Source organism: Telmatherina bonti (genome assembly GCF_933228915.1).
Source record: "Telmatherina bonti genome assembly, chromosome: 21".
NCBI classification, from domain to species: Eukaryota; Metazoa; Chordata; class Actinopteri; order Atheriniformes; family Telmatherinidae; genus Telmatherina; species Telmatherina bonti.
The window spans coordinates 11,312,436-11,329,842 of record NC_136630.1 but is presented as its reverse complement, the minus strand read 5'-3'; the positions used below and the strand labels follow the sequence as shown (position 1 = coordinate 11,329,842).

General features: G+C 39.8%; 1 protein-coding gene across 1 annotated transcript in view; it reads left to right on the top strand.

Moving 5' to 3' along the window:
• Window positions 1–16,934, top strand: part of prkcea (protein kinase C, epsilon a) — a 51,239-nt gene extending 34,305 nt beyond the window's left edge. The window contains exons 4-15 of the mRNA XM_079260715.1: window positions 4–38; window positions 3,035–3,123; window positions 3,327–3,456; window positions 4,806–4,948; window positions 5,699–5,801; window positions 6,344–6,540; window positions 9,190–9,363; window positions 9,461–9,615; window positions 9,718–9,856; window positions 11,445–11,633; window positions 12,718–12,864; window positions 15,195–16,934. Of these exons, the coding sequence (XP_079116841.1) occupies window positions 4–38; window positions 3,035–3,123; window positions 3,327–3,456; window positions 4,806–4,948; window positions 5,699–5,801; window positions 6,344–6,540; window positions 9,190–9,363; window positions 9,461–9,615; window positions 9,718–9,856; window positions 11,445–11,633; window positions 12,718–12,864; window positions 15,195–15,344 (1,651 nt within the window). The 3' untranslated portion in view covers window positions 15,345–16,934. The remainder of the gene's footprint in view (window positions 1–3; window positions 39–3,034; window positions 3,124–3,326; window positions 3,457–4,805; window positions 4,949–5,698; window positions 5,802–6,343; window positions 6,541–9,189; window positions 9,364–9,460; window positions 9,616–9,717; window positions 9,857–11,444; window positions 11,634–12,717; window positions 12,865–15,194) is intronic.
• Window positions 16,935–17,407: the final 473 nt, after the last annotated feature.

Here is a 17,407-nt window from a genome sequence, read left to right as displayed (position 1 = left end):
TAGGGGCGTGCTGGGGAAGCAGGGATACCAGTGTCAGGGTGAGTACTTTTCTCTGGCGCATTCCAATTTCTCGAGTAACATTGCACTTCATTTATTATTCAACAACGAGAACCCAGGAGGGATTATGTGTTGCTGAGTGACAGCTGTGATTTGGTGGCGAGCCAGCACCCAGAGCCATACACTTACTTCATCACACCAGCATCCATAAGTATATGTAATAGCATTATTTTACGAACACCATTTCAAGGTGGCTCTTTTTTTTTTTCTCCCCCTTCTCTTGATGAAACATCCTAAAAATTCTTTTGGAGGTTTTATTGCGTTTCAGCCCAGGCTTTAAGGATTTCCCATCACACGGGAGAATTCTGCAGAACATGTGCATGTAATAAACTCGGCATGAAAACAAGAGAATTTGTGTTTAATTCATTTTTTTCTCACCTTTAGTAATAAGAATGGGTGTGGTGTTGTACATGGCTGGGAAGCCTGATTAGTCACCATCATGATGAGGTACGATTGAGCTTCCGTGGAAAGAACAAGACAGCTAAATCCGTACATACAAGCATCTAAGCTGATTCCACAAGTGTTCAGTTGGGTTCAACTTTATTTTTATTTGTATAGTGCTGCTTCACAACAATGTTGTCACAGGGCACTTTACATAGACGAATCAACATACATGTCATTTCGAGCCAATTCATACATATCCTATAATAGAAACCAACTGATTGCATCGAGTCATGACTTCGATCCAATCCCCCATCCTGAGCATGCACGCGGCGACAGTGGGAAGGAAAAAACTCCCGTTTAACAGGAAGAAAAACTCCAGTAGAACCCGGCTCAGGGAGGGTAGCCATCTGCCTCGACTGCTTGGGGTGGAGACAACAGGAAATACAGAACAACTTGTACAACTGCACTTATTCAGGAAGACCTGCGGAAAAAAGGAGAAATAATTTAGAGACAGCAATATTGGCATTTATTTATGCATTAATATATTAGAGTAATGGTTGTAAGTAATGGTTGGCTAGACTACCCATAACTATAAAAGCAAAGAGCATAACCTGGACAGTTGGGTCCACCAGGGGTTGAGTTCTGGACTCATGGCAGGTCGGTCCATCCTCTTTACTCCCAGTTTCTTTGGATGCTCATTAATGGTCTTGGCTCTGTTGGGGTGAGCAATGTCAGCCCGGAGGTTGGATCTTGATCCCACATTCTGCAGACATGGGATCACTGCTGGCTCCAGCATCTCATTATAATACGACTGTCTATCAGTTACGTTCCGCTCAGGTGCCATACAGACATCTGTGATTGATACACACCTCGCTGCACTTTAATCTCAAAACAAGAGAACGAGGTGTATTACGGGGAATCGTGGCAGATGTTTATATGGCACTAGCTCCACGTTTAGCTGTGTTTCTCATTCCATGGAGCAACAAAGCTTTTAAGTTATACCTCATTGCAAAAGTGAATAATGGAGCTTTCCAGCAATGTATAATACAATACGGATTTGTGCATATAAAGTGGAGAAATAATGAGCCAGATGCAAAGGACTTTACTTTATGTACTTAGTTTAGAAATGTTTGATACACATGCAGGAGGTTGTGGAATAACTTATGATGTTTATGGAAATGAATGCAGGTCAGGCAGTCAAGGCAAAACCTAACTTGCATACTGAGTCATACAATCCAGTTTGTTTATGAGTATTAGAAACCCCATATGATGAAATAATTTGGCATTTGACAAGCCTTCATATTTAGTCATCAGTGTTGAACTTACTGGAATGTAAATCACTATTGGTCCACCAACACTTCTTTATGGTATTTCACTTGAGTTTTATCTTAAATCTAATACGTTTATTCAAATATTTAACTTTGACTAAGAAAATTGTTTAATATTAACTAGTTTTGACAACAGGAAGCTTTTCCAGGAGGACAACTTTCCTCCCTAAAACAGTCCTGAGAGAAACTGCAGCTCTGAACATTTCCAACGATTAATTCCAACGTTTTTGTTTTCTTCCTTTTGCGTCATTAATCTCAGGTCTAATCTCAATCCCAATTTGTAGAATCTGTTTATTTTAATATTTACTGCATCAATACTAGTTACTCTTTTTAAAGTGGAATGAGCTCAAGAGTCAACGTTGCAAAGGAGCTGAGATCGTGTCAACAGAGCTGTTAATCAGAGCAATAAAACATTATTCTCTGTTTTACAGCAGTTACGTTCAAAGTCACAAATAACAACAAGCACATCCTTGTAGAAATGTACACCAAAAACAGATTTGGAGCTAATACAGCTGTGGCTGACTTCCTAGTTTTACAGCACAGCGTTCATTCTATGAAATTGGTATTGAGAATTTGGGGGAGTAATGTAGTTTGATGTCTTGTGGTGGGATTATCTGCCCCAGTAATGGCTGTAAAGTAGCAGGTCATTTAAAAATAATAAAAATGTTTCTTTTGCATAATAATCTTCCATCATAAGTGCACCTTTTTTTTCTCTCCAAACAAAAACGCTTGATAAATAAGTATGAGCTGGCAGTAAGAAGAAATTATCAGCGCTCCCCTTCTCACTCATTTTATCTGTCAAACCTTCATTCATGCATGTGAGACAGCAGCGACAGAACGCTTCAGGAAAACTTCATGCACCAACGATGATTTGGTTTTTATTGTGTAAATTTCCTGTGAATCATTCAAACCCGGCTGATATGAGAGTCCTTGAACTTAGAGTCCTCATAGCAAATGATGTTGATATATTCAGCAGTATTTCTCTGAGCTTTTTCATTACAGCGAATAAAAAAAGAGAAGAACCTCTTAAACTTATTTCTGTTTGGCTGTAGCTACAAAACCTAAAATTAGCTTCGCTTATAATCTCAGAGATTTAAATGTTTCTGATTTAAAATGTATTCAATCAAATAAAAAAGTTTGTTGATAAATTAACTAAAATTGAGCTACATTTAGGTCTTGAAGGATTTGAGGTTTGCAGCAAATTTGGAAGTCCGGGCACATTTTTGTGTGACTGAACTGAAGATTTGTGATGTTTGTGCTTTCAGTTTGTACGTGTGTCGTCCACAAGCGCTGCCATGAGCTCATCATCACCAAGTGTGCCGGGATGAAGAAACAGGAAGACACAGCCGAGGAGGTAGACACACACACACACACGCAAAGACTACAAAGATTCATTATTTGTTCATTAGCGGTATTCAAAAATATTCAAACATTTCATGAATAAATTTGCTGCTTATGGTAACCACCTGCCATGAAAAGACGTCTGTTTGCAGATGTTTTAATCTGAGTGTGTGTGTGTGTGTGTGTGTGTGTGTGTGTGTCTGTCTCCCTCTGTAGGTGGGTTCACAGCGTTTCAGTGTTAACATGCCCCATAAGTTCAGTATCCACAACTACAAGGTCCCTACCTTCTGTGATCACTGTGGCTCCCTGCTGTGGGGCCTCATGAGGCAGGGCCTGCAGTGCAAAGGTGAGTTCACAACCAGCTGGGAATTTACAGTGTGGTTACACAGGAACAAAGCAAAATATTAGGAGGTATTTCATATGTGGATATATTAACATATCTAAGTCAAATAAATAAATGTGAGTTTGACTCTCAAAGAAATTACATTTTTATTCATCCTGTATATAAAAAAGTGAAATAACAGATTTTTATACATTTTAAAGATTTATACATTAATCTAAAAAGTAGAATTTTTTCTTGAATAAAAGCTTGTGGAATGTCGTCTGCTACGCTAATAAAAACGGAAGTGTTGCTTAAAATTTCTGTCAAGTGGACAAAAGTGATGCTCAAAATGGTGTTGAAATGTGTTCAAAATGCTCAAGTTTTAAAGAATTATTGCAGACGCTTTATTGGTATAGGAGTGGTGCCAAAGCAGATGCAGGACATGGTGTTGTTTAATGTTCACAGAAGTAAAATCTTAACATGAATATTTTTCAGGTGACTGTGGTCATTCAAGCCAACAATGTTGAATGAATCATGCAAAATAACTTAAATTATAACATCAATCTCCTGTAGACCCAAATGCTCAAAATGCGCAGTCTTGGATTTGGTTTTTCACAGACATCTCTTATGGTGCACCAATCATTGTCAGTGTCCTTAACATTTGAATAAAATTCTTCAGATTTTAAGAAATATTGCAGGAAGAAATAGAAAAGTTAGGTCTCAAAGTTCCTGAACAAGCTAAAACAAACAGAGGAAAAATAAAAGATTACTCAGAACTTCAAGGTTTTGCTTTTTACTGCATTTAGTTGCCATGCTTATGGAGAATGTGAGTGGTGATACATCCACCATGTTTGCAGAAACAGCACCGGGTAGCTCAGAGAGATAAGATGCACATGGACTGAGATTTAGTGATCCAGTGAGTCAGGGGTTCAGGACCGAGCTTGCACACTTTGCTGCCTGTTTCTGTTGCGTTTCAAGGCTGTCTCATTCAATTTAAAAGGCCAAACAAATCTTTGAGATTGTCAATGCTTTAAACCCGACAAAAACCTGCTTAGCATCACATTTGTCACCTGGTTTATGTTAAACTGTGGCCTGCTGTTTAGGTCAGCAAACATGCAACTTCCCTTTTTGGTAAAATGCCTGATTAGTTGTTTTTTATGTAAAAACCACAGTTAACAAAAGTCACATTTATTCTAAAGAGCTGACTTTACTTTTACAGCATAGATTGTGCAGTTAGCATATCATGAACAAGCCAGAACAGCTTAAAATAACACTGATCCTTCTTACTATATACATTTACAGAGCTCCCTTCTTTTAGCGGAAAAGCAGCTTTTGGTTAAAATGAATTTTTCTCATGTTCTCTTCTTTTGCAGTGTGTAAGATGAATGTGCACCGGCGGTGTGAGACCAATGTAGCACCAAACTGTGGTGTGGACGCCCGAGGAATTGCCAAGGTCCTGTCTGACCTGGGAGTCACACCAGACAAGATCTCCAACACCGCACAGCGCAGGAGGAAGGTAAAAGAATCTCAGTAGAAGACTTAACATGTAAATACACAAAAAAAGCAAGCATACAAAAACAAAAAAAAAACCAAAGCTTTGTGAAAATTAGCATCTATGATTCACCATTACAGCTGAAAGTGTTTTAGTCAAGGCCGGATTATCCAATGGGCATTATAAGCACAGGCCCATGGGCCCACACCCACCTGAGGTCCTTAAGGGGGCCCATGAGGGGGGCCACGTTGGGCAAACACCAGCAGTTTGGACATGAAACAAAATGTACATAAAAGCCAGATAGTTACACCACAGTGTCTAGTCTATTTCTGTTGGTACCATTGGTTGAGAGATGTTAGAAATGTCGTTTCAAAGTGTATCATTCACACTTTTCACAATGTTGCGATGGGGAAGGGGCCCACTGGAACACTCTGAACCCAGGGGCCTGTGCACTTTTATTCCGGCCCTGGTTGTAGTGTTAGCTTAGCTTTAGCTTAGCAACAGCTGCGCCAGCTCCACCCAGATTATAACCTTTGTACTTGCGCTTCCTAAACTTGTTTGTGCAATCTGATAAATAATAAATAAATGATAAATTATACTATTTGTTGCTTAGATGCCGAGACTTCTCAGCCAGCAGGAATGAACAAATTAACATGTTAATAACCGACTTGCAGAGGCAATAAATGGCTCTATTTTCATCACATCTCAAGTAAAAGATTTGAAGTTTTTTTTGCCAAAGGAAGGTTCATGTTGTCTCTCTCTCTCTCTCTCCAGTTGACTCCAGGGCAGGACCCTCCTCAGTCTCCTCCTGAGTTCTCTCAGACTGAGGACAACAGCTTCAGCCAGCCAGTTGTTCCCACCTCTCCCTCGCAACAGGGTAACCCAGCACACAAAACTCACACACACACTTTCTGAAGCTCTTTAAGATGGGTTCCTAAATGCATGACATTCATTTGATATGTTGTAAAATAACCAATAAGACAGTCATTTGATTTCTTTTTAATATTATGCCTCCTTTTTGTGGAATAAGTAGAGGCAGAGACACAAGACTAAACGTGATTTATCCCACACCGCCCACTACCATTTGGTTGTCACAGTTAGTCATCACGTTATCACACTTTGCAAGCTGAGCGATGGAAAGTTAACTTTCTCTTTGTAGAAGTATTTTTGTATATATTGAGGCAAGCGATGACAACGCCGATCATGTTATTCATTCGCTCTGCTCTCAGATACCGTCACCGAGTCCACTCGGCTTTACGCAGGGAATGCAATAACTATTTTTAAAACTTTATTGAGTTGGGATCAATACCAAATGACTAATGCTTCTAAAAACAAAGTAATTTTCCTTAACAGTCATACATGGGCAGAAAAAGGCAGTCAGCCCGTTTTCACTGATGTGATTTCCTATGACGCCCACAGACTTGGCAGAGTTAGATCGCCTGCAGGACTCGCTGTCGCTTGACCAGCAGGGACCCCAACACTCCTCCTCTTCCTCCAACTCCACCAACTCCTCGTCGTCCTCCTCCTCAGCGGCCAGGGAGAATGGACAAAGCCAGAGGAGGAGCCTCAAGGACTTCAACTTTATCAAAGTTCTCGGCAAAGGCAGCTTTGGCAAGGTGCGGCAGTGTGGAGGAGGCGTTTGAGGGGGATGCTCATTTGTTTGCTGCTTATTATGTTTCTAACTAAGAGGCTTTTAGTAACAGTTCTAACCCTGAATAATCAACGTAGAACTTCCTCAGTTTTAGCCCCTCAGCTCTCCTCTGCATATGATGCGTCGGCTTACAGTAGGTTTTTTGTAGTAGCTACAGCACCTGACCGAGTTCCTCTCGGCTCTTCTGAGGTTTTAATAGTTCCCTTTACTTGACCTGCATATTTGCTCTTTTTACATCTATTTATCAGTTTTTTTTCCTTCAATCTGTTTTGTTTTTCTTTTTTAAGGAAGAGAGTACATGAAGAATACTGATCACTAGTTCAACTACCCAGCAACCTGGGGTTTTCTTGATATTTCCCTACTTTGGTCTGATAAAACTTCTGTTGAACTTCTGTTCATTTCCTTTTAGTGCTTGGAGGTACCAAAAACGTTGCTAAAACACTTTGCATGTTTGTGTAGTTATTGCTGTATGGACACAAAAAAACTCAGATTTTTATGTCAATGAGGTATTAAAGCTTTTGAAAGTTTAATTGGGAAAACAAGAGCTGATATGTTGCCATAGCCACTTTATAAAGGTGATGAATAATGAACATGTTCAATACAAACCTGAAATGGCACAAAATTGTGTTGCATTAAAGCGATAGATAGATAGATAGATAGATAGATAGATAGATAGATAGATAGATAGATAGATAGATAGATAGATAGATAGATAGATAGATAGATAGATAGATAGATAGATAGATAGATAGGACTTTATTCATCCCTAAAAGTGCACAGTTCGGAGCTCTTTTTTATGTCTTATATAGGTGAGTTCAGGAGTCCCTGAGTTAAAAACTAAAAGGTCAAATAATTTAAAACCGTGCAGCATTACAACCAAGATAGCAAAATATGTTTAGCTTAAATATGACACCAGTGTGCATTTTTGTTTGACCCAACTTTGGCCTTGACTCATGACATTGGCTAAAAGTGGTTCTGGCTGTAAAACCTCACAAAATACTTGCCTTAAACCACGTCCAGGCCAACAGCTGATGTCTGGATCACGTCTGGCCCACACAACACCTGCTAGTGCTGTCATTGAGCCAAAAGTAGCCTGGATTCAGCCTAGATGTATTTGCTTTCTGGGAATGATTGTAAAATTTCAGAGTTGATCAGGAGGATATTGCTGCTTATCTTAATATGAAACTCAAAGATGAAATATCTTTGGATTAAAGCAGGTTCACAGTCAGATGTCAATGCAACAAAACTATTTTAATAAACTGGAGGAATCATTAAAGAAGTTGTGCAGTTAGATTGGAGTCAAGATGAGATAAATGTTGAGGTCAAAGTTTTTTCCTCCTCACAAATTCTCATGTGATTTTAGCCTTTTTTTTTCATGCTGGAGGCGTCCTGTGTAGACTGTCTGGGAGTCATTTTAGTGTATCCAAGGAGGGTGGCCTCTCAAAATGTCATCTGTCCAACTCATTTTCACACACATTCATCCACATATTATCATACTCCCACCTCCTTGGCTCAGGGTCAGAACGGTGGTAGCGTTGGGTAGATTCAAACTGTACCCCATCAGAGCTGAAAAATTTCTAATGGTCTCATCAAAATTTTTTATTTTTTACAATAACTTTCAAGTTTTGTTTTATTTTCTTTAGCAAAGTTAAATCTGTATTTTGTGTCAAGGAGCAAGCAGGTTTTATTCAACTGCTTGAGCTCTCATAGGAAATCAGATTTTGGTTAAAAATACTGCACCAAGGAGTGAATTTTAAGGCACATTCACATCAGTCTTTTTTATTCAAATCCGAGTTCGTTTGCTCAGAAAGTATGCTTTGTTTGGGGAAATGTGAATGAACAAAACAAATTCTGATTTGGATCAAAGAAGCAGATTCGATCCGCCTACAAACGCAGGTCTTGATCTTTTTCAAGCAGACCAACTACAGGAAGTGGACTACAAAGTCACTTCCTGCATTTGGCATAGTATTGCATTGTGGGTAGTGATGGCATTCAGGGTCTTCTGCCTCGTCTGTTGTTCATACTTTGCCCAATGTTGCAGTGTATTTTTGCGTTTTTGCATTTATTGTAACCAATATTTGTTCTTTTTAATAGTCTTTTTTTTAGTTAGAAATAAAATTATTATTATTAATAATAATAATAATAATAATAATAATAATAATAAACTTGGCCAAGACAAAATAAAAAATCCAAAACAGCAATAGTTTTATTCTCCATGTTTTGCTCGCAAGTGGAGGAAACAATTTTCTTCTTCACGCAAGTCTTGTCCTCTCTTTTGCTACGCACTAGTGCAGCGCCTCCTCTGGTGAGAATAGAGATATAATATTCTCCTGGTTTGGCTCGTTTGACCAAGGTGCATCGTGTCCCCAATCGGACCGAGTCTTGCGGAAGAAAACAACCACTGCAGTTCTGGTTATTACTGATGAATATCAAAGGAAGCTTTTTTTTTTTTTAAATGACCATTTTTAGTGCCTTTATGAGATAAACTGTCTGAAGGGTTTGTCCTCTGTTGTTCACAAGAGAAAACTAAGAAATAATGGAGATTTATTTTATTAAAATCCATAATTGTGTAACATAAAAAAACATGCCTGCACACTATCCATTTCTTCTCCAGGTGATGCTGGCAGAGCTGAAGGGGACAGAGGATGTTTACGCCGTCAAAGTTTTGAAGAAGGACGTGATCCTTCAGGACGATGACGTGGACTGCACTATGACAGAGAAGCGAATCCTGGCCCTCGCCCGCCGCCACCCCTACCTCACCCAGCTCTACTGCTGCTTCCAAACACGGGTAACGCATAACACAAGCATTAAGCTGCAATAGCTCGTCTCATTTTTTACTATCTTCTACATCATCTTCTTCTTTTTTTGTCTTCTCCTCTCTGCAGGACCGTTTATTCTTTGTAATGGAATATGTGAACGGAGGAGATCTGATGTTCCAGATTCAGCGATCCAGGAAGTTTGATGAGCCTCGCTCTCGTTTTTATGCTGCTGAAGTCACCTCAGCCCTCATGTTCCTGCACCGCAATGGAGTCATATACAGGTAAGTACTCCCAAGGCCTCCCCTGTATTAGCCAAACTTTTTTAAAAGGCAGATGGCACTAACCCACCCTTCGCCATGCTCATCTGTGTCTTCACCTCACAGGGATCTGAAGCTGGATAACATCCTCTTAGACGCAGAGGGCCACTGTAAGTTAGCAGACTTTGGTATGTGCAAAGAAGGCATCATGAACGGGGTGACCACCACCACCTTCTGTGGCACGCCTGACTACATCGCTCCAGAGGTGAGCTGGGCTCAGAGGTTCAAGATGCAAGCGTGTCCTCAAAGTTGTTGTGTTTATCTCAGCCGCAAATTCCATGTGGTAAATGTTCCACATGAAGTGCAGTTGTTTATCCTGCAGTGATTAACATCAGCAATGGATTTCCTTGCCCCCTGTTGAGAAAACAGAACTCTTAGGATGTAGCTGAAATCCTCCAAACTTTGCAAACTGATTTTTCCTGCATAAACAATCGCACACGATAAACAGTAAACGGCAAAAGGGGACGCCATGACATGCCTTTGATTGGTCAGTAAGGGAGGGAGAGAGGGAGGGCTGGAAATAATGGCCAAGATGGCAGATTAAAACTAATGCCATCTGTGTGTAGGGTTCACACAGCCCCGCGATTAACAGTTTGGTATCTGGGCCTCAGAAGGATTTGATCACCATAATGTGACCATGGTGGCACAATTTGTTATAAATAAATCTACCCCTTTCTTTGCTGTTTGCTTTTTTTTTGTTTTATACCTTTTTCATTTGAATTATTCCTGTTTTTATATCTGTACATACAACCCAAAACAGGGACAGTTTATATATATGTTATATATGTATGTGTATGTATGTATGTTTATATGTTTATATATATATATATATATATATATATATATATATATATATATATATATATATATATATATATATATATATATATATATATATATATATGTATATATATATATATAAACATATATATACAAGGGCCATTAAGTCTTTTATTTGATGCATTTCTCTATTAAGTCAATGTTGGTCAGATTAGATTGCTTTTTCCATCATTGCTTCATTCCTCTTCATGTGACATCCTCTGTCTTTAGTTCTTCTGCAGTGGCAGCACTGGTGAATGAAAAAGGCTGTACAATGTAATATACTTTAAAGTAAACTAGCTGAATGAACATGTCCAGAAGTGGCACAGCTCGAATAAATCAAGAATGGAAAGAAGAAGTTGGAAATGTTACAAAAGGAGCCGTAAAACTGCATTTTATAAAGAGATAAATCCAGTGTTAATCTGATCACTGCAGGTTGTTTGTAGACTGTCCATAATCATGATGTCCATGATGTTAATCTACCACACAATTAAGCAGCGCACTGCTTGGTTACATCTTACTGCTGCGAATACATGCAATTCTCCTATGACTATTGTTGCATTTGTTTATTTATTTTCTAAATCGAAGACTTGTATTTTCCATCTTGCACTGTAAAGCCTCAGAGGTTCATATGAGCAAAGCCTTTGCTATTTGGGGTTCAGTATTGCCTCAGTTTATGTGTATGTGTGTGTGTGTGTGTGTGTGTGTGTGCACAAAAGCATTGAAGCCTTTGATTTGCATTTGGAAGTTCTCAGAAATCTGCTCTTCAAAATCTAGAAATATCAAATATCTAGAAAATTAAATTAATTAATTCCTCTATTTTCACACTACTGACATGTAACTGCTTATTTTTTATTATCTTATCCTCCTTCTAGATGTTTTATAATCCAAGATGATCTCATGGTTTTATGGTTTTTAGTTACGGCTCACATAATCTGCCCTTTTGCTGAACTGTGTCATGTTGTTGGATTCAGATTCTGCAGGAACTGGAGTACGGGGCGTCTGTGGACTGGTGGGCGCTAGGGGTGCTGATGTATGAGATGATGGCCGGACAGCCTCCATTCGAAGCAGATAATGAAGACGACTTGTTTGAGTCCATTCTCCATGACGACGTCCTTTATCCTGTGTGGCTCAGCAAGGAGGCCGTTTCCATCCTTCGAGCGGTAAGTGTCGTCTCTCCACCATGATGAAACATTTTAATAGTTTTTTTCCATTCGACTGCTCGAGTTGTTCAGTTCTCCTCATGTCTCATTCCTGATTACCGGAGCCTAAAGGGGTGGAAAGCAGATCGAAGAATTGCTTTAATTTAACTTAAATCTCCTCCTAGTCGCAGAATCTCTCACCTAAAATAATGTTTGGCTTTTTTGTTTTCATTTTCTGACATTTTCCATTTTCATTTATAAGCTTATTTGTGAATTAACATCAATGGCCTTTGCGTGTTTTTTAAATTGATTCTTTCCAATTTCAGGTCTATTCAGGTCTTTAAAATAATTCTTTACTATACCAAATCAATTAACACATAAAAAAGAAGACATTTAAAAAAATATTTGGGCTGAAAATGAAACCGCTAAAACCAGATTGTGCAAATAGGTGCAAACTTTATGGCTGCCATTTTTTGAAAAATAAAAGAGCTAAAAGAGTCAGGACTCTTGAAATAATCATGTGTATGTCAAGCCTGGCCACATATAACTGAACCAAATTAAAAAGAGTTTCATTATATTAATAAAATGCAAAGGCCGGATGTCTGAAAAGCTCTTTTTCAGGCAAATTTTAACCTTTTAGATGCTTCATTATGAAATCACATCTCAAACTTTCCTTCAAAAAGAGTATTTGATTCACAGGAAGCGTTTCCTCACAATCATTGAGGTTTGAGCATCTTCTCACTCTCTTGTGCCGCACATGCAAATCAGTCTCAAAGTGCACGTAATGCAGAGGTGTTTTGACATCAAGAGTAACAGTCAGTCAGAGGTTTTAAGTGATAACAAGACTTTAAATGGCTGTACAGCAGGAAGTACTTTAACAGTACTAAACAGACAACCCAACAGAAGCAGGGCAGCTTTCAGTGACTGCAACACCAGTAATCTGCTGACCCGTTTCATTGCCTTCTGTTTGCACCATCAGCAGAGCCATTAACGCTTCAGCTCTATTATTAGAACATAAAATGTTTTGTTTTTTTCTCCTGCTGTGCTCTTTCTGTCCTTGCCATTTTCGTATTATTCTTACAGAAGTTGATTTTTTTTATTGCAGTTCATGACAAAGAACCCAGCCAAGCGTCTTGGCTGTGTGGTGAGCCAGGGCTGCGAGGAGGCCATCAAAACCCATCCCTTCTTCAGAGAGATCGACTGGGTCTTGCTGGAGCAGAGAAAAGTGAAACCACCCTTTAAACCCCGCATTGTAAGTAACACGCAAAGAAAGAAAACCACTTCTGTGCTGCATGTCATTATGCAAGGCTGCATGTCTGAGTCTTGATTTGTCCTCTTTGTCTAGTTCTAAACAGTCAAAAGTACATATCTAAGTAATTCTTAAATTTATGTGGGTATTTTTTGTCCCAAGTAACTTCAAAGGACCGCATGCTAATATTGTAACTAAAATACACTGTAGCATTTTATGCAGGCAAGCAGAGCTGGCACCAGAAGCCAGTACTAGACCCAGCTATTGTTTACTGTGGGCGTGATCTGTTCATTAAATGAACTTTGAATTCATAAGAGGACAAATTGCATTAAAAATATTTTCCTCTACTCCTGAAAAAGCTTTTGGGGACACGTAAAATTGGATCAGCTGTAATACGAAAGATTAAAAGTGCAACATTTCATTTAAGAATAAAAAATTCAGTCTAGTAATTTCAACCAATAATGCATCTTATAATGAAATGACAGGCTGTATGAGGCCGAGGTCGGCCAATCAGAAAACTAAGCAGCGATGTTATGAGACATATGTTCAGATCCGTGGATCAGATTTTACACACAACACAGCACATCAAACGCCTACGTTCCAGTCAGAGAGGAACTGTGGAGGAACACTCAGTTACTAACCAGCCCGTGTTTACACAAGTTCAGCTTAGAGAAAGGCCCAGTCCCATTTCTCTTTTTACCCCTACCCCCCACTTCTACCTCCTCGCCACTTGCCCCTTAAAACTGAGCTAAAGAAGGGGGGTTGTGTCTGTATTTAAATAGCCTTTTCCCTTTTTGTGTGTTTACTTTGTTCGCTTTTATGGTAACACTGTTCAAAAACTAATAAAAAAGACTGTTTTAATAAAGTCAGTAACACAGTTACTATACAGTCCTTTACATTTTCCAGACACTTAAAAGCCAGTGTGTTTTTCAAAGTGCTGTCATGGTGAGAGTGCCTGCATTTTGGAGTGTTTAAAACAATGTTCAACTTTCATTCAATAAAGTGCACTTCTGTTTGTACTTCTTTATGGTTGTGGCGCTAACGTGGAAGAGGTGTCATGACTGACTGCACTTTTTCCTCTGTTCTGCCCCTATTGTTGCCTGATTTGCTAAATAAATTATCAAAAGGATCATGTTTGTTGCAGAAGGAAGCAAAGGAACCTTAACCTGGAAAAATATGGCACCGTCAAGGCACAAGATTAATAAAACTGGTTCAAACACTGACCTTCCTGGCCATGATGAGCGGATGCACTTGGCATTAATTGAAAAAATGGGGTTTGCTGTGAAGGCAACTACACACTGTGTCATTCCAGCCACACTGTGCAACACGCTTCATGTTTGATGTGAGCAGACGATGGCTGTGAAGACCACCTGGCTACAGTCTCACTGCAGGATAATCACTATAAATGTCTAAAGGAAGTGGCTGATTTACACACTGCATGCAAAAAACTGTAAACAACAGCCTCGATGCTCGTAGGATCATCACTCCTTCTCTATATTTGGTCCTCAAAAACTTAAGGAAATGTTTGAAAAGATTAACACCCTGTGACAACAGTCAGATCTGCAAAATGAGCCTTGACCAGTGGTGTAGTGCTCCCTCAAGAAGTGGGTATACTCTCAATTTTCCGCCCTTGTTTTAAAAACATAAAAAAAGTAGCCCAGAAACCTATCTGTATATTTGCTCGTTGTCACATAATTTCTGCTCTTTGATTTCAGGAAGGAAGAATTATAAAATGAATAAACCAATACTGGAATACAGACTAATGAGAGAGAGGCTCATAGACATATATACAAAGACCTGTTATCATGTATCAGGCTGAAGTTACCGCAGCTGATGGCTAACTGCACCAGTGTAGCATCGGTAACCTTAGCTGAGCTGCTCGGCAACGTAGCTACATGTGTGGGGATGTTTGTAACTGCAAAAGCAGCATCACAGGAGGTTTAGAAGTGGCTATACTCCTTATACCCTGGACTACACCACTGGTCTTAACGTACTGAAGCGAGATGAAAGGCAAACAATTCACTAAAGTGTCTGTTTTAGTCTTTTTATTTGCAGTCCTGGTACAGTAGAGCACTATTTATGTGGTCGGTAATTATATAGATTCACTCCCTCTGTTCTTAATGAGGCTGCTGCTGATTGAAAAGAGCAACAAATGCATGTAAAAATCATCCCAAGTTGTCCCACACCAGCATGCAATGGGTCTTAGTGGTCAGATGGTGTCGCTGCAACATCATTTCTGAAGCATTCGATCGTTGCAGTTTCTTCCTCTGATGCATTTCCTTCATGCCTGTGTGTCGGTGTGCGTGTGTGTGTGTGTGTGTGTGTCTTTGCAGAAAACCAAGCGAGATGTGAATAACTTTGACCAAGACTTCACCAAGGAGGACCCAGTCCTGACACCCACAGACGAGGCCATCATCCGACAAATCAACCAGGAGGAGTTCAAAGACTTCTCCTACTGTGCCCCTGAGGAGACGCAGACTTAACACACACACACACACACACACACACACACACACACACACACACACACACACACACACACACAGATACCAACACTAACCTGGCATGCTCATATGCATACATGCTTACGCTCAGTAGAATCATAAATCCAATTACAAACACACACACACACACACACACACACACACACACACACACACACACACACACACACTGTGTCACTCCTTTACTTTGAAGCTATTGGTTGTTGTTACTTTTGGATTATTATTTACTTGCATTGTGTTGTTATTGTTGCCTGGGTTTGTTATGAATATGACTATGAAAATAAATATGAATATGCACAGCTGCACACGCTCTCACACACCTGCACACGTTTAATGTAGTTTTTCACACAAACTACAATCTTCTACATGCTATCGCACACTCACAAGCTCAGACAACCAAACATTCACACTTACATTGCTTCTCTCTCCGGCACCTGCACACATACGGACTGAAGGTGCTGGGTGCTGAGGCCTGTATATAGCCTGTGTTGAGTGGCTGTATCGTGTTGGTATTGTCTGCTAGTAAAGGAGCGTCGTGGCGCATGGACAAGCACCCTATCTGTGTTATTACTGTCCTTATTGTGGACCAGCTAGGGCCAAATTCCCTTTGTGCAATACCATGACTATCTATATATATTTTGGTTTGTTTGTCCATGTGTTATTTTTGTTTTTATTTTTCTCCTTGAAATGCTTTTGTTTTTTCTTTTTTTTTTTTGGGATTGAAATATTGCTTTCACTGTGGCACACTCTGTCCTCCTGTCCAGTGTATATAAAGTGAATGTTACAGGCTATTGAACTAATTATGTGGAGCAGAGTGTTACGGGCGGTCCGTGTAGCAGTGAGAGGCTCGATGTCCAGATATTTCATCCATCGTTTAGTTTCAAAGTCCATGTCGGTCCAACTGCTGCGAATGTACTGGCCCTTTTTTTTTTCTTTTTTAAATTGTGAATGTACATTTTTTGTGTGCATGAAAGTGTGATTTTTTTTTTTTTCCTTTCCTGACTATGTGTGATTTTTTTTTCAGCATTTCTGTTTCTATAGCTACCGTCAGTGTTTTCAGCCTCCACCCCTCCTTCTTCTCTCCAAAGCACCAATTCCCCTTTTCCACCTCCAGCGGCTGTCTCGTTTTCTCTGCCAAAACCACTCGCTTTTCTCACTTTTGCTTTTTTTTTTCAAGAATGGCTTTTCTTTCTGTTGCTTTTCTCTCTTTTTTATCATTATAATGATTATTATTATTATTATATTATTGTAAAAGTGTATCTGGAGGAAAAAACCTTTATGTATATCGCTATAACTATACCATTATAGGTCTGTTACAGCCGGTTGATAGGAAACGTGGAGAACCAGCAGCTGAATTACCTCTCATGTCGAACACACACGCTAAAAACAACACAGAGACTCTCTTCCCTTCTGCGCCCTCCTCCTGCTCCTTATTGTCTCTCTTTAAAATACATGCACACACTGAGAAGGACTGTTGTACAGTGATCTCTGAGGACGAGCTGGTTGCTGTCTGTGCAGTAGAGTCGGTGTGTAGTGAAGCTTTGTGCACCCAGGGGTAGGGCTGTTCCTGGTCACACTATCTTACTCTGTGCCAAAATGTAGTGCAACAGCCAGGCTAGTCCTGTCTGGTATGATTCCAATAAAACACTGAGCTGTCTACATCAATGCCTGATGCTTCTGTGTCATCTTTTCTTCTGTTGCCTAACATGTCTGTTGGATCTGCAAAAGCTTCTGTCAGAGAGGAGAGGGTGGGGTGGAGTGAAGGAGGTGTGTGATGCTTTTCCTGGCCTGCTGACCTATCGGTGCTCTGAGATTTGGAGGCCTGTAGATAATTTGCATGCAGAGGAGAGAAGAGACACTGGAGTCAGTCCAATTCATCTGTGCTGCACTCGCCTTGTGACATTTGGCGCCACTAACTGCCTCTCTGGTGATACTGGACTACCTGTGACGGTGTAAATTGTTGTGGGGAGATTTCCCGCTCGTTCTGTGAATCATCTCAACAACTGTACCTGAACTCACCATGCCATCCGCTAGAGACTTCT